The following is a 25,002-nucleotide window of genomic DNA, read 5'->3' on the forward strand; positions in this document are numbered from 1 at the left end:
ATAGAGATCCCTTTAGATTTTCTGAGGTGATTTGCCCAAAGATGATGTGTAGAAACTAGAGCGTAGGCAAACGTACAGCAATCTGCTTATGTATCTCAATTTCCTTTTCAACAAGATGTGGTCTTCGCTTTACGTTGATCTTCTTGTGTTTTTCTTTCATACTAGAGTTTAGATAATCAGTATTTATAGTCTCTTAATCAGAATTTTCTTCAACAACGAATAGTGACAATGTTAAAATAATTCCAGAAGATTAATTTTATAAAGCCTGAAACTTTATTTTAACCAATTAAGCAAGATTAGCTTCAGCTGTAGTATAAAAATCAGTATTCAACTTTGAACTTGTCAAACCAATCAATGATAACCAATATGTTCCTTCATTTCAAGTATGAAACAAAATCAATATTTCAGCAACTTCCAATTTGCAGCAAGTTCTAAACAAACATACATTCAAATAATAAACTTGCAATAAAGTAAAGATATTAAGGAAGAAGAGCTGAAGACTAGATTTTTTACGAGGTTCGGCTGAAAGCCTACGTCCTTACCCTAAGCAACACGCTGTGAGGATTTTCCTTTCCAACTTCATTACCAGGTGAAGTTACAATCTCTCTCCCTCAAAGGTGGAGTTCGCCTCTCTAACTAGTGTCTCCTCTCGTTAGGCAATGATCCAACAATCCTGAATCGTCAAGAAAACAAGAAACACGAACAAACTTAAAATAATATTTGTACAATTGAACTTGTAATAATATACTTCAACAATAATATACTTCAGAAGAGTGAAGCTTAGTAGAATATCACCAGGGTTTTGATTAGATTTGAAAATTTCAGTAGAAAAGATAAAAAACCGTGGGTTGTTTCAGCAAAAACACAGCAATACTTCAGAAAATATTTTAGCAAGAGAACTTTGAACTTGTAATTCATGTATGCTTGATTGCTTGTATGTAATTTGTGAAAATAATAAGTATTTATAGAGTAGTAAAGTTACTTTACATTTTCCCTAAGTTACTCGCAGTATTTCCCAAGTTTTCTCCAAATTTGAGAGTCAAGAAATCAAATTTGGAATCTTTTCAAATGTTGTTTAAAAATTAAAACACGAACTTCAGTCGACTATGCCCGAGGTCAATCGCCTGAGCCTTTTAAGTTCAACGTATTTTGAAAATATAGTGTTGGGCAGTCAACTATGACCTAAAGGTTAGTTGCCTATCTCGGTTTTGTTTGCTTAACTTCGTCAGCATAATAATGTTAGTCGCCTGATGCAATTCCATTAGTCGTATGTTACAACTTATATGATTTTCAAAACTTTGATTCCAAAACTTTAAAATTTTAATCTTCGAAAACTTAAATGAGACTTTTAAAATTATTATCCATGGTTTTCAAAAATAGGTCTCTAAGTCAATGATAATTCCTAAGAGCGTCAAACATCTATATTGAAATTGTATAAGGTACTTACATGAGACTTTTTATAAACTATAACTTTCTAAGCACTAAGTCTTCATGCATTTGCTTCCTTTCTTTGTCTATCTTGAGCTTCTTTATTCAATAATTTTTAGCTTCATCAGATCTTCTAGCTTTAAGTACACGCTTTTAATAAAACTCTTCAAGCACTTGATTTTGATCTTTATGAAAGCATTTAGGCCCTGAAACTTCACTAATTTAACATGTTAAGCACCCTTGATTTGTTATCATCAAAATAAGATTTTAAACCTTATTAGGCCAACAATTTGATTTAACTTGGTCGGCTAGCCAGTTAAATTCAGTCTTCAAACTGCACAACCTTGTCATAGGGTAAATATGACTTACAATTTATAGGCCTAAGGGAGCTTTATATGGTATAAGTAATATATATATAAATTAAATATCATAGTTACAATTTATAAGTTCAGTTTAAAGGTTATAGTATATGGTTATAAAATTTTACTGCTATAGTTGATGGTAAAAATTTTGTAGCAATTTTTAAATTTACTTTTATTTTAAATGCAGGCTTGAAGTTACAGTATTAAATGTTATTTTACGAAATTATAATATCATGAAAGCTCATCATAGCCACACACAAATAATAATCTTTCTCACTTATTGAGCGTTGTCTCACCCCAAATATTTTTTTACATTACGGTTGATTTTGGAGTATGTACCAAAAATCAAGCATTGCAAGTATGTGAGCAAGAATGGAAAAAGAAAATTTGATTAAAAATTAGTATAATACTAGTTGGTTATGTTTATATATTTTTATATTTTTAAGAATGATAATTTTAATATTCGAAATACGTTTGTAATGCAAATAATTAGAACTCTGGTAATAAAAATATTTGAAGTTTATTTACTTCCACTATAAATTATTTGTAGAAAATAACACTTCGGACCCTATCAGGTTCCAAGAGTTACATTAATCTTTATTCAACTACCCTGCCCTATAATTTCATTGTATGACTCATAAGTTTAATTCCACTATAGTTATTATAGTTTTGAATATCTCATTTATTTGTATACATAGGTATTAAATAGTTTTCTTCCATTTGTATAACAATTCAATTATCATCTAGACATTTACAAACTTTAGTTAGGATATTATTTGTTCCTATTGCTTTTCCATTTTACATTTTTTTAACTCAAACTTAACTTCGTTAACTCTAATTTTATGAATAAATCTCATATTTTTAACCTTTTCCTTTTTTGTCAATTATAAATTTAAGCATCTTGCCTTTTTTACTTGGGTTTCATTAAATAGCTCATTAAAGAAACTTTAACATTTTTCATTTATGTTTTCTTCTTCAACCAAGATAATATCAACTTCACTTTTTATATGTTTTGTATTATCAAAGTTATTGCTCTTTTTTTCTTTAGCTTTAACTAATTTAAATATATCTTTTTCTCCATCTTTTGCATCTAATCCAGCCATCAATTGTTATACGATCTATGTTTGACTTTACTAACAATCTTTTGTTGCATCTTTTGTTACCTCTTTACATTCTTCAAAGTTATCCATAATTCCATATTTTTGTCAAGTTTTATACTAAAACTTTTTTGTTTTTGCAACTTTTTGGACATTTTCATTTCATTGCCAACTTTCTTTACTATTTGAGAATATTTCTCTTGATTTACCCAAAATCTCTCTTGTTATAGTTTTAATAGAGATACCTATCTTACTCCAAAAAGTGTTTATGTCTACACCATCATCTATTGTCCAATCACCATCTGTGATCATTTTATCTTTAAATTTTATTATATTTTTTCTCTTTAGGGTTTCATCACTTAGTTCTTTTGCACTTATTGATATTATCCTTTTCCTTCTATTTTTCAATACATATATCTAACATTAAAACTTTGCTGTATAGTTAAGATTTCACTTGGACAACTTTACAATTGTGATACCACGTGAAAAAAAGGCTTGAAAAAGATTTGATGTTATTACCTATATCAACAAGGTATACCTTTTTTTTCGGGAACCTTCCCTTAAGAACTCCACGGTTAAGTGTGTTTGGTTTAGAGTAATCTTGGAATGGGTGACCTTCTGGAAAGTTATCTCAGGAAGTGTGTGAGTAAGGACAAAACACACTGAAAATGACACGTGTTGATATGTGGGGCTAGTCATTAATCCAATAGGGCTCGCCCCCCTATTGTCTGGTCTAGGTGGAAGAGGAGAGACGCAGTGCTCCCTGACAGACCCAGGTTGGAGCGTTACAACAATTCTTATATGATAACTTATTTATCCTCCTAATTAAGAAAAATTTCTATTTAACTTTTTTTTTTTTTTTTGTCTATTCTTGAAGGTTATTAAATATTCTTCTTTCTTCTTAAAATAAATATTCATTATAATAAAATCAGATAACGTGACGAAGTCTAAGATCATATCCCAAGACTTATTTTTATTTCCATATCCATGTCCTTTATGACCATTCTAGTAAGCTCTTATGAATATTTTCTCAGTTCCTAATATATTTTTATAATACTAGTTATATCTTCCTAAAATTGTCTCTTTAAGGTTTTCTATTAAACTTATTTTAGGTGTATAATAACTAATGACATTTATAATCACTTGGCTGAAAATTATCTTAATTTTTATGATTCTATACCTTACTATTTTGTTATCCGCAACTGTAACGACCCAAAAAAAATAAAAATAAAAAATTATTAATTCAAAAAATTATTATTATTAATTAATTAATCATTATTAAGAAAATTAATTAAATTAAGAAATTTAAGAATTTTAGATATATATATATATATATATATATATAAGTATATATAAGTAAGTATATATAAGTATATATTAAAGAATGGATAAAGGAGAAAGTTGGACAAAGGAAAGAAAAAAAAAGAAAAAGAAAAAGAAAAAGAAAAAGAAAACTTAATGTTAAGTTTTGTGCTGGAAGAAAACAGAAGGAAAGAAAGAGAAAAAAATTCACGCGCACAGAACAGAACAAGAAGGAAAGAAAGAAAGAGAAAGAAAAAATTAAATATATTCTCTCACTCTCCACTCCTCTTCTTTTTACGATTTCGCGGTCGATTCTCGTCCAATTGAAAATCCGAAAATACCACCGAACTCCATTCTTCGCCACTGACATATCTACCAAAGTGGATTTGTCGTAAGAGTAACGTGAGCATATCTCGTGGGGTAAGCCAAATTCTCATTCTTATCTCAATTTTTCCTAAATTTTAAGCCAAATAGGCGATCAGACACCACCATGAGAATCTAGGGATGATTCTCTACAAGTCTAGCGGAGTGAAATTCTCGTGGGGTTATTGTAGAAATAGTCCAAAATTAGGATAAATGTGTTATTTAGAAATTAATTATTATTTAATTATTATAAATTAGGAAATGTTAAAATAATATTTTATTCAGGTTGATTTGATTGAATCAGGGTTCGGGTGAGCGTCGCGGGTATTAGTTTGGGAGCCCTGCAAGTGTAATTCAGGGAATCAGGTAAGGGGGAATAAAATTATATCAGTATTTTATTAAAGTGAACCAATTATTTACTAGCATACGAAATTTATTATTTATTTATATGATTTTCAGAATAGTCTGATTACTGGAAAAAAAATGATTATTTGGTTTAAGGTTATATTTGGGATAATTGTTTATAATATAAAATTCGTGTGACATGGGAATAATTTTTTTCTAATAAATTGAATATGAATTACTGTAGTATTTGGGTTTGCATGTGGAGGTATTTGAAATGATTATGACATGATGAATGAGTTGTTATGTTTGACTCCTGTATGGAAATGTATTGATCTATGGGGATACTGTGTGGAAATGTATTGATCTGTTGAATTACTGTGTGAGAATGTATTAATCTGTTGGATTCCTATGTGGAAATGATTTAATGCGTCTGTGTGAACTAACTGGTGTGGTTATTCGTATGCATCTCAATATAACGTTGGCATGAGGAGGTTGTTATATTGCCTATATATAAATGATGATGTGACGTTGGCAGGTCGAGGAGCTCGTCATATTATTATTTATATGGGGTAGGACATTGGCAGGTCGAGGAGCTTGTTCTACTGATGTATGACGGGTAGGTCATGGAGATTGGATACTGGTGAATAATGGCACCTGTATGGGCCATGTTATATACCCTGTGTGGGTAGTGGTGCCTATGTGGGCCACGTTATATCCTGTGTGGATAATGGGGTCTGTGTGAGCCATATTATATACCCTGTGTGGGTAGTGGTGCCTGTGTGGGCCACGTTATATCCTGTGTGGATAATGGCGCCTGTGTGGGCCATGTTATGTACCCTGTGTGGTAAGTGGTACCTTTGTGGGCCACGTATTGACATGTACGCAGTTGCTCTGTGTGGGCCACATACTGAGTACATTGGAAGATGAAGTATGAGATGCATGATTCCTGTGTGGATGTGTTGTGTGCATGTGAATTTAATTATAGCATAAAAATAATGGTATAGCATATTGTGAATGCATGTGTGTGCATGCGGCTAGGTAAACATACCACTGAGGGCTTGCTGAGAAAGGCGAGTGCTTTGTTAGGTAGTTTCTTGGTATCGGTGCAAAGGAATGCTACTTGTATGGGCGGGTTGACATCCCGATCCTCGGAAACCTTCGCCTTTAAAATAATAATTATCTGTGGACTGGCGGCGAGGTAATACTTCACCTAAGGGCTTACTGAGTAAGGTGAGTGCTCTGGTAGGTAGTTTTTAGTACCAGAGCAGAGGGAAGCTACTTGTATGGGCGAGTAATCTTCCCTATCCTTGGGGACTTTCGCTTGCATAAAAATTATGTACTTGTGCATATTGAATGTGTGTGTGATATTGGATGTCGGGAATGTTATTAATGGTACATTTTCTCAGTTGTTATTGATGTTATATGAGAAGCAGTTTATTTTGAGATATAAATATTAAAACTCATTTGTCACATACTATTATAATTTATTCCACCCTTACTGAGAAGTGTCTCACCCTAGTGGATTAACAATTTTTCAGGTTCTTCTGGAGACCGGGTTTGAAGGCCTAGGCTGGGACTGTTTGTGATAGTTTCTTTTTGGGGTATTGTGAGATACTGATATATGTATAGATATATTTGTACGGAATTACGTTTTAAATGCTGGTTGTGGATACAGATATTTGGATGTTGTAGTGTTGGTTTTTGGTTGTTATATAGAACTCTGGTATTTATTTGAGGTTATTTATTCATGTGCCGCTGCGTGTATATTAATTATGGTATCAGATACAGGTGACTGGAACACGTGGCACTCGGGCCCTACTTGGCGGGTCAGGGCGTCACAGCAATACTATCTTTTAAGTGTTTGTTTACAATGATTTAAAGTTTGAATTCTTATTTTTCAATTTCTTTCATTTTTTCCCTTATCCACTTAGTTTTTTGAAGGCAAATCACATTAACTTTTCTTCTAGTTATTGTGCCCACTATCTCCATACTTTTACCTTTAAGTGTTTCTATATTTCAAGTTGCCAATTTAATCTCAATTTCTTGAATTAACTATTTTACTTGCCTACGTCAAAAATGATGCAGGAATCCTTATATATTTGACAGTGTACTTGGCGTTGATAGAGGATGTTGCGTCATGATATTTTGTAGAAAGTAAAGTTTTTTTTTTCTTCAAGTAAACTTAAAGTTGGGTAATGATTGACTAATAAATTTTTTATCAAAAAATTAAATTTCAATCATTTTGTGATTTTAGGTGTATTCCCAAGAGGGGGGTAAATTGGGTATTTAAAAAATTCTTCCTAGGTTACATATGTCCTATTTTTAAACTTCACAATTAGAAATTCACAACCTAGGGCCCTTTCTAATTAATTACAAATTTCATAGATATTCAAATATATGAATATTTAAAATCATGCACACCGGATCAAAGATAAACATAATTGCGAAAATGTATAGAGAGAGAGAGAGAGAGAGAGAGAGAGAGAGAGAGAGAGAGAGAGCGCAAACACCGAATTTTTAACGAGGTTCAGCAAAACCGCCTACATCCTTGTCTTGGCCAAAACACCCAAGGATTCAACTATTCCGCTCCTTAAAATCGGGCGGGACTTCCTGTTACAATCGCTCCTTATAAGACACACAACTTCCTCCTAATCCATTGCTTACAAAAGGTACAACTTCTTCCTAATCTGCTGCTCACGAGGCATAGCTACCTCACCCGAGTCACAACTCAAACCGTAAATTACAAAAGATATGGAATTTAATGTGTACAAGAAAATGCTTCTTAACCAAGTTGATTTGTACAAGTAAAAAACCTTAATGCACTCTAAAATGATTTTCAATTGAAGTTCGGTAGAGTACGATAAAACTTTTCAAAAAAATTTTGCAATTAATTGAGTGAGAGAATGGAAAAATGATTTTCACAATATGATTTACCTTATCAATTATGAGAAGCCTTCCAAGCAAGAAAATATGAGTGAAAAATATTGCTCAAGGCTCTCTTCAAAAATCCAAAGAATTTTTTTCCAAAAATATATTTTCTAATGAAAGGAGTAGGATAAATGATTTCTTTCAAGATTGACCTTTTAAGAAAAATAGCAAGAAGGCTTTTCAAGCAATATATATATATATATATATATATATATATATATATATATATATATGTAAGTGTAGAGACTCTAATAATTATAATAATTAAATAATAAGAGAAGGAGAGAGAAGGAAATTGAACTTGGGATATAAACAGGGTATCGTTGATGAACACAGCGCGTTCGTCGACGAAGTGGCTTATTGGAATTGTCGATGGAGACACGTGTCTTGTCGGCGAGAAGATACCAAGAGACTATTTTCAGCTCTGAATTTCATCAATGAGAAATTAGCGTTCGTCAACAAACTTCCTTTGTGGCCTCGTCGACGAAGTGACATGGCTCGTCGATGAGTGCACGTGTATGTATAGCCTAAACTTGAATTTTTCTACAGAATTACGGGCAGAAACCCTCCTCTTTCTCTCCTGTTCGCCCCTTCCCCCTTCTCTCTATGATTTCGGGCCGGATTCTCGTCAGTTCGACTATCCGAGGCCACCACGATACTCCTAGGAAAGTTCTTTTCAAGTCTGCTGAAGTGGATCGTTGGTGGGGTTAGCTTGGATTTTATCCCAAATTCAAGGTAAGACTTTTCATTCAATATTTTTCTTTCCCACAGTTGTAAGAAATGTAGTACTTGAAGAAATACTGAAGCTTTGTTCAAGGAGATATTATTTTTAGGGTGTTGAATGGGAAACCCAGCAGATGCAAGACTGGTTATTTTATGGGCTTTTCAGTAGTCAGGTAAGAAAGTAAACTAAAGTAGTAATTTTTCATGAAAATTATTATTATTATTTATTAGCAGATTTATGTTCAAAAAGCATGTATTATATATGAGTATTATTGAGAAATGGTATATTTGGGGAAATACTGCAGTTATACAGGAATGTATATTTTTAGTATGAAATGTCAGAAAATATGATTTCAGAATAGAATTTATGATTTTATTTAGTATTGTGTGGCATGAATATTATTTTACGCATTTTGTATTATGTAAAGACAATTTTATAGAAAAAGCATGTTTCAGTTATTTTCAGGAATAATATGATAAACAGGAAATTATGATTTCAGAATATATGATATATAATACATTTATTCAGTTCAGTATTTATGATATGTTCGGTGCAAGGCCGTGATTAATAGCAGGCACAAGGTCGTGGATTATGCATGTTTTCGGCACAAGGCCGCAATTATTTCTGTTATCACAGAAATTAGAAAATGATATCAATCTATTTACATTAAACAGTATATTATCATGTATTATATGTTATCAAAACTCGGATTATAGTTTAGATCAGTTTCAGAAGCACGATATCGTAGCTATACAACTCAGTTCAGTTCAAACTTGTGCTAACCGCCCCTGCTAGTAGAGGGGGTGGGAGATGGATAGTCGATGTGGTTTTCAGTGTAAAGTTGTAGACGTTCACCAAGCAGTCCGGATTAGGGTGTGGCGGGCCCATTGTACTTACAGACATTTTTGACTTAGTAGTGGTCGGCCAGCATTGTCAAGTCCCGCCTTCGAGTTGTACAACCTGTCATGGGAGGTAATACATGACATCAATTAGCTATACATCCTGGATAAATTTCAAAATTAATAGTTATATCAAATTATTTTTATGAACAGTTATATACAATATGATTTCGTAAAATTATGAAATTATATGCTTGCGCAGTTATGATATTAACAGTGTTTTCAAGCTTGTGACATGTACTGTATATTTATTATAGCACGTAAATATTCATGTTGCCACACAACTGTATTTAGTTTATTTCCCTTATTGAGAGGTATCTCACCCTAACTTAAACTATTTCAAGGAACCCAGAAAGACCGGCGGACCGAGGCCGCCGTTGAGATGGTTTTTACTACCCTGCTATGAGGGTAAGTTTCGAGTTAGGATCAGTACGTTTTTGATATTAGATCCTAGGTGTATCTTTTAATGATTGTGGGGATTGTATATAAGCACAGTATTATGATGGAAAGTAGGTAACTCAGGTATAATGTACTTTATAGTTTGGTGAATGAAATTTATGTTTACTGCTGCTTAGGTTTCTGCTGTGTAGGACAGGTATATCCCCGTTACCCACGGGTTCAAGTTGATTTTATTATGGTTTAAATTAATGATAATTAATATAGTTGATTATGTAGTAAATTAAGCAGGTCGTTACAATAAGTCTTGCTTGTAAACCCGAAAAATAATTTCCCCAAAAAGATTTTCAAGAAGAAGAGTAGGAGAAATAAGCTTTTGATCATCAAAAATGGAGTATAAAATATGTTTAGGAAAGAGAGAATATGCAAGAATGCTCCCAAGAGTTTTTTTTAACATTTTTCAAGTGGTTTAGGCTTGTATTTATAAGGAAAACCCATTACTATCCGTTTTATGGCCGTTAAGGAATTAAAATATAATATAATGTGAAAACTAGCCATTTTCGGTCGCTGGGGCACTTTCTGCACGAACACCCTTCAATTTTTCAGACATTACTTTTTTATACAACTCCAAATTGGACTTTTTTGGTATCAACAGAAAGTTAAGAGAAAATACCACAACTTTTTTGTTGAATACTTTTTAAGATAAGGAGTTTTCAATTGGAAAAATTGCTCATCAATGAGACATAAGAAACATGAAGGGAATTTTTCTACTGCGGACGCCCTTCAGTTTTTTTTGTATAACTTTTTCTATACAACTCCAAATTAAACATGCTTGGTATTAACAAATATCTAAGATAAAATATCACAACTTTCATATTGAACACCTTTTAAGATAAGGAGTTATTGATAGAGAAAAGTGTTCATCAATGTGACGGAAGAAACATAAAGGAGCTTTTCTTGAAAAAACCTATTTTAGAAAAATGTTTTCATGAAAAATTTTGGCCCCTAAGGTCAATCTAAGGTCTTGGTTGAGTTTCAATTTAGATCATATGATATGCATGCACATATTAAGCCTAAATAATTATTACAACTTAGGAAATAATAAATAAAGTCTTCAATTCTTCTGCTCCTCTGATTGTCCATGGAATATGCCTTAGAATATGATCGTTGATTTGCATTCAAGGCTTCCATTTCCCAATTGTTACCCCTACTTAGAAAAATGAATTTGTTTATACACTTAGCACACAAATGAGATATTATTGTTTGTCATAATCAAAACAAGGACCAGACTCAAAAATTTAACAATCTCCCCCTTTTTTATGATGACAAACACATTAGCAAATTTGGATATGCCTAACAAGGCTCACCCTCACAATATACATAATTCAAAAAATATTTAATATAATTCAATTCAAACATGAAGACTTCATTATGTTCCAAGTTATGCATTTAAGTACAGGTAGGTTCAATGTGCAGTATATGTATTGAAGCTAACTTAAAAGGATATTCAATTAAATCACATATATCATTTTCCATTTGAAAAACAAAAGTAGGAGAAAGTTGTTATTATGAAATTTTTCTTATTAACCTTCTCCCCCTTTTGTCATCAACAAAAGGGCTAAAAGTTACTTCTTAAATAAGAAGATCATTAAAAAACCAAAGTCCTTAGGGTTTTAAGAATAATTTCATGACAAATGAATTTTATAAACTTCGTACTGCATGTCATAAGTATCATTAAGCACACAAGCAAGAAACAAGATATATACTATATTAGTTCAATTCTTGCCAAAAAAAAAAATGTTAAAAAAATGTTGACCTTATAGGTCACACCTAGTTTTAATAATAACAAATACTCTTAGTATTTGATGACTTTCAAGTTTGTGTGCAGGTATATAATTAGACATGAAGACTCAAAGTCTAAAGACCCTGAAGACTTCTTTCATGTTGTAATTCATCTTAATTCAATAAGGGTTTGTAATAGTAATTAGGAGAAACAGTCTGTAATAATCTCTACATGTCATGCATGTAGGTAATTGTAAGCTCAAAATGACCGTAGTTTGACCATAGGGACTGAATGACCTTAGGGCGGTCGACCGACGCCAGATTTTTGGGACTATCTCAAAACGGCCTCAGTAAGACCCTAATATGACTTTAGGTCCCAACACTCATGCACATATATCATACTAAATTGAGGAGTGTTAAAAATGAGCTTAATTGAATATTTCTAAGCATTTTGAGAGAGTTCGGGCGACCGAACCCCTAGAGTTCAAAACTCCTCGGGTGCCCGAACTGTTGAGAAGTCAACAGTTGACTTAGGCTCTCGGGCGACTGAACTATTTTGTGCGTACCTGCCACGGACGCCCGAACCCTTTGAAAGGGACATTCCACCTACTCGGGCGACCAATCCATTCAGTTCAAATTGAGCCCCGGGCGACCGAACAGATGAGTTCGGGCAACCGACCCTATGATCGAGCACCCGAAGTTACGAACAAAGGCTACTGACTTTGTTTCGGGCCACCGAACATCAACACGGGTGACCGAACTTAATTTAAAAGTTTTTATTCCTGTGTTTGTTCGGGTGACCGAACCAAGGCTTAGCCACCCGAACCTTGTCGAGTTAAAATTAATTTAACTGAGGTAAAATCAGGTTAAGTTGGGTTAAATGTGCTGAAACATTTTTGAATTTTTCTAATAATACCCAATAGGACCTAATTCGTTATATTTTTGTCTTGGTCTATAAATATGGGTTCATTTGTGAGGATTAGTTAAGGATTAGCAAAAATCATTATCCAAAAATCCTCTCTATTTCAAATTCTCACTTTACTCAAATACCTTCAAATACTCATTCCTTTGATAAATCTTGGTATTGTAAGAGCTTAGTAAGTGTGCTTGTAATTCCTAGATAATGTTAAATACTCCCACTTGCTTGTGTGATTGAGATATTATTTTTGGGGAGTTTAGCTTAGGTTTATCCCACAGATTTCATTTAATAAATCTTGTGTTGGGAAAAACCTAGTAGCTTAAGGATCTTTGTATTGTCATTGCAAAGATTCCTATAACTTGATTTTGTTGTGCAAATATTTTTCAAACAAGTAAAACATTTTCAAACTAGTATTGTGCGTATTTCATTGAGGAAAATCTTCTTGAAACTAGTTTGATTATCTAATTCATATCTTTGGAATATTGATTTGCTGCTGAACTGGGAATTGCTTAGATTCCAAGATACTGCTTGTTTTGAACACTCTTGAGCATATCACTAATTATACCATATTGAGTGTTGATAGCACACTATTTGCATCACTGAGCTTACATGACCTACATTGTTGATGTGTATGTGATTACTTGTATTGGGTACATATCTACTTTACATGAAAGCATAAACATTGTACCAGTTTAATTAAGAAAATACTGTTGTATTTCCAGGCGTGGCCTAAGAGGGCGGTAATATAGCCTGGTAAGGATTGTGTAAAGGTTGGGGTTAGCCCTATGAATTTGACCTAGAGCCTTCTCCGCCCCGCAAGGAGAATTTGTCAAGGTTGAGGTGAGCCCTGTGCTAATTGACCTGATTGTATTAGGTGTCGCTCCACCCGTTAAGTGAGCTATTAGTGGAATCCTCAAGCTTATGAGTTAGAGGCGGGGACGTAGGCACAGTTGGCCGAACCCTGATAACATATCGTGCGTGTTCTTTATATTTCAGCAAATTTATTTTCTGCACTTTTGTTTTCAGCACATGTATGTTGTATGCTTGATTCATTATATGCAGTACATGTGTTGATTGGGTTTATAATTAAATAGAAAGACCTTAGGTTTGTGTAATGTTGTTGTTGAATTAGTTAAACCTAGGAATAAAGTTTTAATACCTAATTCACCCCTCTCTTGGGAATACACCAAAGCTAACAAAAAATTTCGCTCTTTCAATATTATCAATAAATATTGGGAATTATGCTTGCTAAAAAAGAAACTTTAACAGGAGATTTCAAGCAAGCTATATTTTTCTAATTTAACGCTCAAGCATAGAATATTTTGACAAATAACCAGAAAAATCAACCATATAGATCCTAAAGATATAACAATTTAAATACCAGATCATATGGCAAATTTTGAAAAATTGTGGCTACGCAATATATTTTACTTATGATATTCAAGAAAAGCATCATTCTTAAACACACAAGCCACACAAAACTTCTAATCTAAGCTAGAATATGGGTGAGTACAACAAGATATGAAAATTTAATTTCAAGAGCCCCCCCCCCCCTATAAATTTGAAAAGCGAGCTTAGATGAAGTTAACTGTTTATACTGATACCAAATGTGAAAAATTCGTTAACACAATATGAGTAATGAATATGAGTCTTTAAAAAAAAATTTACTAGATATTAATTAAGACTATTTTTATTCAGCTAGTAAAATCATTCTATAGAATACACATGCATTGGAAGATTAAAATTAAGTCCTATAGTGGTGTTCATATATCCAAGAATAATCCATCTCATAGTATAAATCCATAACAAACAGGACATGATGTTCATGGATTTCATAAAAACTTAGGACTCAAAAACAAAAATAGTGATGCATATGAATCCACAAGAATACTATAATAGAGCTCTATTTTATTTTTAATGATGGGGCATAACTCCCCTGTATATTTACATGCACACATGAATACATTTTAGTTCAAGGATGATGTTCATTTAGGAGCTCATTCATTCATCAAATGTTCATCCTTCAAATAGATTTTAGCATGTAGCAAGTATAGGCATTTAGTACATAAGCATGACATATTGCATTTCAAGTCAACACTCGATAACCAATCAAGACTATTTTTACAAATTATGCAATAGGGGTTCAATATAAAGATGACACAACTCAAAATACACAATGAGTGTGCAAAATGGAAAACTGCCCCTAAGTCATGCAATTTCCCTAGTCTATGGACCATCATCAATACATGTGACGTTTAATTATAAGGATGATGTTTTACCATTTAGGTCCCAGTTAAGTTCCAAATCCAAAGATTGGACCAAATGGTGTCCATGAACTAGATTTTCTTAGGTTTGTAAAATACTAGGAAAATTCAAGGATTATGAAGAAAGTACATGTTTTTTAGTTTAGCACATATCGCTTCAGATTCAACATGTAAGTTCTATTCAAATATTTTGCATGCACTACAAAGATTTTCTTAAAGTTCAACCAACATGCTATAGTCTGAGTGACCACTTAAGAATAAAATGTTGAATTTGAACATGATCACTACATTGGAACTACATAAGACTGGTGAAAGAATCTATTTATTTATTTAAAAAAAACAATAAGTCTTATGGAGTCATGATTTCAACCAACTAGCTAGCATGTATAGTCGTATATGATCATTCAAAACAGCATGCAAGATCCTAGTTAACTATCAGCATGCAATTCACAAGGATTTGTATTAGTCATGCATATGACATTCAAGTCAAGCAAGCAGATCAGTATAATTCAAAATAAATATAAACTATCTGTAAAATATTATAACATTTACCAAGCAATGGATAGTGGCATTTAGTTCTTACAAAATATCCAATATAAATGAAGCTATAAAATATTTCTGAATTATGCACAATGCAATTAAGAGCTTATAGGATGAATTTAACACTATGTTGCTCCCCCTTAATTATGTAGCCTAAGTATTAGGTTTCCATCTTTTATATTTCAACTCTTTAGCCAAACATTCTAAATTTTAAATGAATTTACTTTGGCTTTGAAATGGTATTTCATTCTTAGTTTTAAGCCAATATTTTCTACAAAAGGGGATGAGCTCATGAATTCCTTAAATTTAATTTAATATTTGAAAATGATTAATCATTTAAGCCCAATGATGAGTTTAGGATTACATTTTACATGGCATAAGATAAATTTCTTAAAAGCTCAATATTATGTGATGGACAAATTTTGCTATACTTGAACAATCTATAGCCAATATTTTCACATTTTAACCAATCAGAATGGTATATATGCAATAAGTTCATATTGGAGATATTACTTGAATTTTCATATTGGCTTGCTCCACAACTGATTCTTAGTGTGACAAAATAGTGTATAGTGAATGCATACACTAAGATTTTCAATTTTAAGCACACATCACTTGCCAAGCCTATAGTCATCACTACCCCCTATAACTCTACCTAAGTTCTAAGGAAGAATTAAATAGTCATGTGATTCCAATAGAAGCCCATTCTACCTTTGGTTCTTGGGGGTTTGCTTCCCTAATTACCCATATTATTTTCTTGTCTTTGCTTCGGACACCATTAGATGGATAATTATATCGGGTATGCCCTTTCATTTTATCAAATAAGCAAGTTTTGTATATTTCTGAAAAATTATGCTTATTTCTTCTCTTCTTGCTTGATGAGGCATGACTATAGGAATATTTTTGAGATAGATCAGAACCCTTTTTGAATTATTTCTTTTGACTCCAAGGTTTTTTCACGATTAATATTTTCACTTCTAGAATGATCTCCCATATATTCCTCCAAGCAAATAATTTTCAAAATTTTCTCAATCTTTTTCCTCTTAAGAAGAGAAGCATGATAATCTTTTAATTTTTCTAATTGCTTTTCCAATTTATTATTTTTGTTTTTCAAAAATATTTGCTGCTTAGACATCCTAACTAGACACTTATGCATATTAAATATAGTGCTTTCTAGTTCTTTATGCCGTGGCATACTTCCATCAATAAATTTATCACAAGATTCAATACAAAATTTATCATTAAATTGTCATACAAATCATTGCATGAATTATTAATAGTATTATCACTAAATTCAAGAGATGATTCAACACTAAATTTATCACAAGGTTCAACACAAGAATCATCACATGAATCAATGCACACATCAGTAGATGAGGTAGATTTAGAAATGTGTACCTCCTCCTCGACCAGAGCTATTGAGCCACAATTTTCTACCTTTTCCTTGTTTGAACTTGATGCATTCGGAGTGCCGGTTTCCTTTTCCTTGGTTCCTCCATATTTCTTCTCGAACTCTTCCCATATCTTCTTTGCATTTTGACATGCCATGATATTATGAAAAATATTAGAATCTAACGCACGATATTGCATATCCATGGTATTAGAATTTGCATGCATTAAACTGGTATCATTTTCATTTGTAGACATACAAATTCTTTTAACTATTGTTTGCTAGGCCTTCTAGTCCATTAATTTTATAAAAATACTCATTTTTAGTTTCCAAATCGAAAAATTTTCACTGCAAAATATTGGAGGACTAGAATAAGATCGTCCCTCACCAAATGGGGATACACCAACATGAGTCATCATGATCTTTTTACAAAAATGGTTATGTCAATTTAACGAGGCTTTGATACCAAATGTGATTTTAGGTGTATTCCGAAGGGAGAGTGAATTAGGTATTTAAAAAATTCTTCTTAGGTTATGTATGTCCTATTTTTAAACCTCACAATCAGAAATTCACAACCCAGGGCCCTTTCTAATTGATTACAAATTTCACAGATATTCAAATATATGAATAATTAAAAACATGCATAACGGATCAAATATAAACGTAATTGCAGAAATGTAAAGAGAGAGAGAGAGAGAGAGAGAGAGAGAGAGAGAGAGAGAGAGAGAGCAAACATCGAATTTTTAACGGGGTTCAGTAAAACCACCTACATCCTCGCCTTGGAAAAAACACTCAAGGATTCCACTATTCCGCTCCTTAAAATCAGGCGAAGCTTTTCGTTAGAATCCGTTATTTACAAGAGACACAACTTCCTCTTAATCTGCTACTTACAAGAGGCACAACTTCCTCCTAATCCGCTACTCACGAGGCGTAGCTACCTTACCCAGTTCACAACCTGAACCATAAATTACATAAGATATGGAATTTAATGCATACAATAAAATACTTCTTAACCAAGTTGATTTGTACAAGTAAAAACCTTAATGCACTCTCAAATGATTTTTAATTGAAGCTCGATGGAGTATGATAAAACTTTTCAAAAATATTTTGCAATTAATTGAGTAAGAGAATGGAAAAATGGTTTTCACAATATGATTGACCTTATCAATTATGAGAAGCCTTTCAAGCAAGAAAATATGAGTGAAAAATATTGCTCAAGGTTCTCTTAAAAAATCTAAAGAATTTTTCTCCAAAATATATTTTCTAATTAAAGGAGTAGTAGAAATGATTTCTTTCAAGATTGACCTTTTAAGAAAAATAGCAAGAATATATATATATATATATGCTCAATCTCAAGTCTTGCCTATAAACCCCAAAAATAATTTCCCCAAAAAGATTTTCAAGAAGAAGAGTAGGAGAAATAAGCTTTTGATCTTCAAACATGGAGTATAAAATACGTTAGGGAAAGAGATAATATGCAAGAATGCTCCCAAGAGTTTTTTAAAACATTTTTCAAGTGGTTTAGGCTTGTATTTATAGGAAAAACCCATTACTAGCCGTTTTATGGCCATTGAGGTGTTAAAATATAATTTAATTTAAAAATTAGCCATTTTTCGACCGTTGGGGGGCTTTCTACACAGACACCCTTCGGTTTTTTAGACATAACTTTTCCTATACAACTCCAAATTGGACGTTCTTAGTATTTAAAAAAAACTAAGAGAAACTGCCACAACTTTTATGTTGAACGTTTTTTAAGATAAATAGTTTTCGATTGAGAAAATTACTCATCAATGAGACGAAAGAAACATGAAAGGAATTTTTCTACTACGGGTATTTTTTAGTATTTTGAGCATAACTTTTTCTATATAATTCCACATTTAAACAAGCTTGGTATCAGTAGAAAGCTAAGAGAAAATACCACAACTTTCATGTTGAACACTTTTTATGATAAGGAGTTATTGATGGAGAAAAGTGTTCATTAATGCGACGGAAAAAACATGAAGGGGCTTTTTTTGAAAAAAACTTGTTTTAGAAAAATATTTTCATGAAAAGTTTAGCCCCTAAGGTCATTCTAAGGTCTTGATTGAGCTTCAGTTTAAATCATATGATATGCATGCACACATTAAACCTAAATAATTATTACAACCTAGAAAATAATAAATAAAGTCTTCAATTCTTTTGCTCCTCTGATTGTCCATGGAATACGCCTTGGAATATGATCGTTGATGTGCATTCAAGGCTTCCATTTCTCATTTATTACCTATGTTTAGAAAAATGAATCTGTTCATACACTTAGCATACAAATGAGATACTGCTATTTGTCATAAACAAAATAGGGATCGGACTCAAAAAGTCAACACATTTTTTTTTTGATAAATTTAAGGACTGTTGTTATATTTGGGAGCATAGATTTTGAATTTTTGTTTTGTATTTAGATGAATTTGAATAAATTTCAATATAATTTTATACTATAATTTATTTAAATTCAATACAAAACCAAATTCAAAGAATCTCAAAACATAAGAGTTTGTGTTAGTATCATTATTATTTTATATTTCTTATTTCTGTAAAATAAATTATCAAAACACGTTTGTTTCTATTGTTTTTTTTGGATAGTCTGAAAACTCCAATCACCATCGTGCCACTTTGGACACTATGGTGTGACACCAAACTTGGGGGACTATTGTTAGTTTTTTGTTTCTGTTGCTGGTTTTTGACTATTTGCTAAAAAAATAAAAATCTAATTTTATGGTTTTCAGTTATTTTGGTAACTTCTTGTTAAAAATTTCAATATCCAAAAATAGTTTATTTAGATTAAATTATTCATTTCATACACTTTTAAATTAAAATCAAAATTAAATGATCATATGAATTTAAATATAATTAAAATAAAAATATACATAATTTTTTAAAAAATAATAATAATAGCAATTACAAAATAATTTTACTAATTTTCAATTGTTATGTCCAATAAAATTTTTATTGTTAGTAAATTTTGAAAGTAGAACAATTAAGCAAAATAATTAAAATACATTTTATTATTATTATATTAATTTTTTAATATGCATTATTTTTAATTTTATCATTTTAATAATATTTTGATTGAAAATGAAAATTTATATTTTTAAATTACGTTTTTTAATTTACATTAATTTTATAAATGTTAATGCGAGGGTTTCTGCATCATTCTAAACGTGGGTATTTAAAGACATTCATGAAATTAGGATTAGATTGACAACTTGGAATATAGGGACACTTATGGGTAAGAATATGAAAATTATAGATACAATGATTAGAAGAATAATTAATATAATTTGCTTTCAAGAAATTAAGTGGGTGGGGAAGAAACCTAGAGAAATTGATAAATCAGGATTTAAACTTTGACACATTGGAAAAGAAAAATATAAGAATGAAGTACGCATTATTATAAACAAAAAACTTAAAAATAGCGTTGTCAATGTAATTACAGTAGGAGATAAAATTATAAAAATCAAGATGATATTAGGACAAAAGATAATAAATATCACTAGTACTTATGTTCCTCAAGTCGATTCAACAGAAAATTTTAAGAGACAATTTTGGAAAGACATGGATAATATTATACAAGTCATACTGGGGATTGAGAAAATATTTATAGGAGGAAATCTAAATGGATACTTTGGAAGAGATAATAAAAATTATGAGTGGATACATAAAGGATATGGATATGGAGACAAAAATAAGTCTGAGGAGATGATCTTAGACTTCCCAATGTCATATGATTTTAGTATAATGAATATTTGCTTCAAGAAGAGAGAAAAACACTTAACAACCTTTAAAAGTTAACAAAATAGAAGTCAAATAGATTTTTTTTTTTTAACTAGGAGGGTAGGTCATTAATCATACAAGGATTGTAAAGTTATTCTAGGTGAAAGTCTAACCACACAACATAAAGTCTTAGTGTTAGATATATGTACTAAAAAATGGAACAAAAAAGATAAAATATCAGTGTAAAAAAATTAGATGGTAGAACATAAAAGAAGAAAATATAATAAAATGATCAAAGATGGAGATTGTATCATAGAGGATGGGATGGATACAAATATTATTTTGAATAGATTAGCTAACTCTATTAAAAAGATAGCAAAAGAGATTTTAGGTGAATAAAGGGAAAAATTCTCGAATGGTAAAGAAAGTTGGTGGTAAGATAAATATGTACAAAAAGTCATAAAGACAAAAAAAAATAAATAATATAAAACGTGGCAAAAATGTAGAAACATGGATAACTTTGAAAAGTATAAGGAGGCGAGAAAAGATACAGAAAAGGCTGTTAATGAAGCTAAATACATATCATTTAATAGTTTTTATGATAGATTAGATGCAAAAGAAGAGGAAAAAGATATATTTAAACTTACTAAAGTTAGAGAAAGGAAGAGTAAGGACTTAGAAAATATAAAATGCATTAAAAGTGAGAATGATATTGTCTTGGTTAAGAACGAAGACATTAAAAAGAGATGACAAAATTATTTTAATAAGTTGTTTAATGAAAACCAAATAGAAGACTTAAACTTAGAATTGTTAAATAAGGAAAAAATTAAAAATATGAGATTTATTTGCAAAATTAGAATTAACGAAGTTAAGTTTGCACTAAAAAAGATGAAAAATGAGAAAACTATAGGACTAGATAACATCCCAATTGAAGTTTGGAAATGCTTAAGTGATAACGAAATAATATAGTTAACTAATTTATTTAATACACTTGTAAAAATTAAGAAAATGTCTGATGAATTGAAGAAAAACACTTTAATACCTATATACAAAAATAAATGAGATATTCAAAATTGTAATAACTATCGTAGAATTAAACTTAAGAATCATATGATGAAACTATGAGAAATGGTAGTTGAATTAAAATTAAGGTTAAAAACGAAGGTCTTAAAAAATCAATTTGGTTTTATGTCTGAGACATCTACCACAAAAGTTATTTATCTTTTAAGGAGATTAATGGAAAAGTATAGGAAAAAGAAGAAGGATTTGCATATGATATTTATTGACCTTGAGAAAACATATAATAGGATACCCAGGGAAATTCTATGGTGGGTTTTAGAAAAAAAAGGTATATGTTGTAGGTAAACCGATGTCATTAAGGATATGTACAATAGAATAATGACTAGTGTAATGATTATAGATGGAGAAACTAGAGAATTTCCACACCATAGGTGTACATCAAGGATCTGCTTTAATGTCCTTATCTTTCTTGCTTTAGTGGTGGGCCAATTAACTAATAATATTCAAAATGAGGTTCCATGGTGTATGTTGTTTGTGGATGATATTGTATTAATTAACGAAACTATGGATGAAATAGAGGTAGAGTTAGAATTATGGAAAGAAACTTTGGAATTTTGAGGCTTAAGGATAAATAGAAATAAGACAGAATATACAAAATGTAATTTTAGTAATGATAGGATAAATATTGAAGACAAAGTTAAATTTGATGATGAAGAAATAAATAGCACTTATAGATTTCAATATCTTGGATCTATTATGCAAGCCGAAAGGAGAAATTGAAGATGATGTAATGAATATAGTTAAAGTAGGTTGGGTAAAATGGAGAAGTGCTTTAAGTGTGCTCTGTGATCGTAGAATATCCTTAAAATTGAAAGAAAAATTGTATAGGATAGTTATAAGACCAATTATGTTATATGAATCGGAATGTTGAGTGACAAAGAAATATAACCAAAAAGTAAAAGTTGTCGAGATGAGAATGTTTATATAGATGAGTGATATAACATTGAAAGATAAATTAAAGAATAGACATATTCGTGGTAAGTTAAGTGCAACTTTTATAGAAGATAAGATGAGAGAGAGATGATTGAGATGATATGGACACTTACAACGTAGGCCACATAGTGCACTTGTGAGAAAGAGTGATTTATTTACTGTAGGGAGCAGTAGAAGGGGTAGAGGTAGATTTAAAATAACTTGAGGGGAGATAATAAGTAAATTTAATCTATCATAAGAAATGATCAATGATCGCATAAATTAGTGAAAAAAATTCATATACTCGACCCCACCTAGTAAGAATAAGATTTAGTTTTGTTATTGTTGTTTTTGTTATTTTCTTTATCTAATTTTTGATAGTGTACAAGGACCCTAAAGGGAAAAGTGTCGGCCGGATTTTATTTTATTTCAATCTTTTTATTTGAAATGCTGGCGTGCGGAAATGATTCACGGCGGATTCCTGGTCAGATCCGGCTCCACGCATCAACGACGGTAAGGTGAGAGCAGAGCAGCGCGACAATAGAATGAAGTCGGTGTTTCGAAACGCCTGCTTCACATTCTCTCGTTCCTTAAACCCTAGCTCTGTCGTCCTTTCTGTTCACTTCACCGTCCTCAAAATCTCTCCACATTCCACTTACTTCAGTCCTCTCATCAGGTACCAGGCGTTCCGCACATTCTTCGCAACTCCTCTTGCCTCTTCAATGCCGGGAGAAGGCGAGATCCACTCCCCGTCCGCTTCTTTCCCTTCTTCTGTTGAGAAACAGTTCGAGGACTTCCATCATCAGCTGGAAGAGTCCGGAGGCTTACGCGAACGCATTCGAGCGGTGGCTACTGAGATCGAGTCGGCCACTAGGCTAATGCATGCCAGCCTTCTTCTTGTTCATCAGTCTCGGCCCATCCCTGGTATTTAAACGAATGTTAGTGATTTCATTTTTTGTTTAAGTGTTGTTTGTCCTTTAATTTTTGAGGCCGTGCTTATCATCCTGGCTGTTGGCATAGAAAAACCGGAGAAAAGGAAATGCTTGAATATGGGTTTATTTTTAAGCATATAATTCTATTTTGTTGGGCCAATACGGCTTGTCTTGTTTTGGTTTCTTGAAAAAGACGGATTAACTAATGCTCCTTTTGATTATTGGGAAGAATTGACGACAAGGGAATAAAAACGTTAGGGATGGGTTCTTTTCTCTAGATTTTTTCGGTATTTACTATTCCATTTTTTTTTTTCTCATTTTCTTCAAGAACTATGAAACGGCAAGCCAAATGAATGTCTCCCTTTGGGGTACTTATAATCATGTAATATCTTAGATTCAGAAGCTCGATTCACAATTTAAAAGAAGGTTGGTGGCAGCCGGGTGGAGGATTTTTTTTGGGGGGGGGGGGGGGAAGGAATTATAGTAGTGGGGGAAGGAATTACAGAAGCGTAAAGTATCCAAAAATTGATTAATTGGCCATTTTAAGAATTTGAGGACGATTTGGGGCCCAACTATATATTGTTCTGAATTACAGTGAATTACAAGGTTGGGATTGTATTCTTCACAAAGCTTGAAGGGCCCCCAATTCTTAAAAAGAAAATTCCTAATCTTAATGTACTATAGGGCTTGTGATGGGTTTTCTCAAAGCTTGGGGGTGCTGCGCTCTCTGAGTGTGCTTATTACCCACTTCTTCCTTACCATGACAAGTCTTAGTGAAATAACTCACAATCAATATAGATAGCATTTGGTTGTTTAGTTTCCCAATGAACTGTTCTATCCAAGGTCTTACATTTTGAATTCAAAATTTCAAGGCTTCAGAAGCGCAAATAATTTTGATGTCATTGTCACTTTCAAATTCAATTTTATAAAATGATGGGAATTAACAGCAAAGCGTGAAGCATGGAGTTCTTTTATGGAGCTTTAGAAACTATTAATGGATAAAAGAATGCAAGATTTAGAACTGAATATTATAATTACAATTGGGCAGGACAGAAAAAAACAGAAGATAAATTAAAAGGGAAATTTCATTTTGGGTTTTGAATCTCAAATTTAAATTTCTAGGAAATTCCTTTCTACTTAAAATTTTGGACAATTTTGCTTAAGTTTAGAGATTTTGAGACTTTCAGGTGATTCATGAAAATTTTGACAGAAATTCCATAAAACAGGAATTTACTACGACTTTGGCTTTGAGGGTGATAAAAGTGGAAATTTTAAATGGAAATTTCAAGAATTTCATAGAAACTTAAGACCATAATTCTATCACATTTGCCTTTCTCTTTTGTTCTTTTTAACATGTAGAGATTTTAGAGGAGGCTTTCATAAATGACTTAAGTTTGTTTATAGAGGAACAATTGCTTTGAAGGGTAAATTAATTTTCTTTTTATTTTCTATAAAATTAGAGGTTTTGGAGAATGCCAAGGCTCAAATTGGCGTGTTGAAGGAGCTTTATAGCCGACTTGCTAATATTCATCATGAATGTGCTGGGCAGTATTATAGGTGTGTGAAACGTCTTGAAAGTTAATTATGTAGTT

The 25,002-nt window shown here is 31.9% G+C and overlaps 1 protein-coding gene across 3 annotated transcripts in view; it reads left to right on the forward strand.

The window, feature by feature from the left end:
• Positions 1 to 22,869: 22,869 nt before the first annotated feature.
• Positions 22,870 to 25,002, forward strand: part of LOC131167918 (uncharacterized) — a 30,838-nt gene continuing 28,705 nt past the window's right edge. The window contains exons 1-3 of one of the 3 annotated variants that reach the window (XM_058126993.1): positions 22,870 to 22,996; positions 23,155 to 23,402; positions 24,871 to 24,967. In XM_058126993.1, coding sequence (XP_057982976.1) covers positions 22,926 to 22,996; positions 23,155 to 23,402; positions 24,871 to 24,967 — 416 coding nt within the window. In that variant the 5' untranslated portion in view covers positions 22,870 to 22,925. Of the gene's footprint in view, positions 23,403 to 24,870; positions 24,968 to 25,002 lie in introns of all 3 variants that reach the window. The other 2 variants (XM_058126994.1, XM_058126992.1) reach the window with 2 other exon arrangements.

Source organism: Malania oleifera, chromosome 11 (assembly GCF_029873635.1).
Source record: "Malania oleifera isolate guangnan ecotype guangnan chromosome 11, ASM2987363v1, whole genome shotgun sequence".
In the NCBI taxonomy this organism is placed as follows: domain Eukaryota; kingdom Viridiplantae; phylum Streptophyta; class Magnoliopsida; order Santalales; family Ximeniaceae; genus Malania; species Malania oleifera.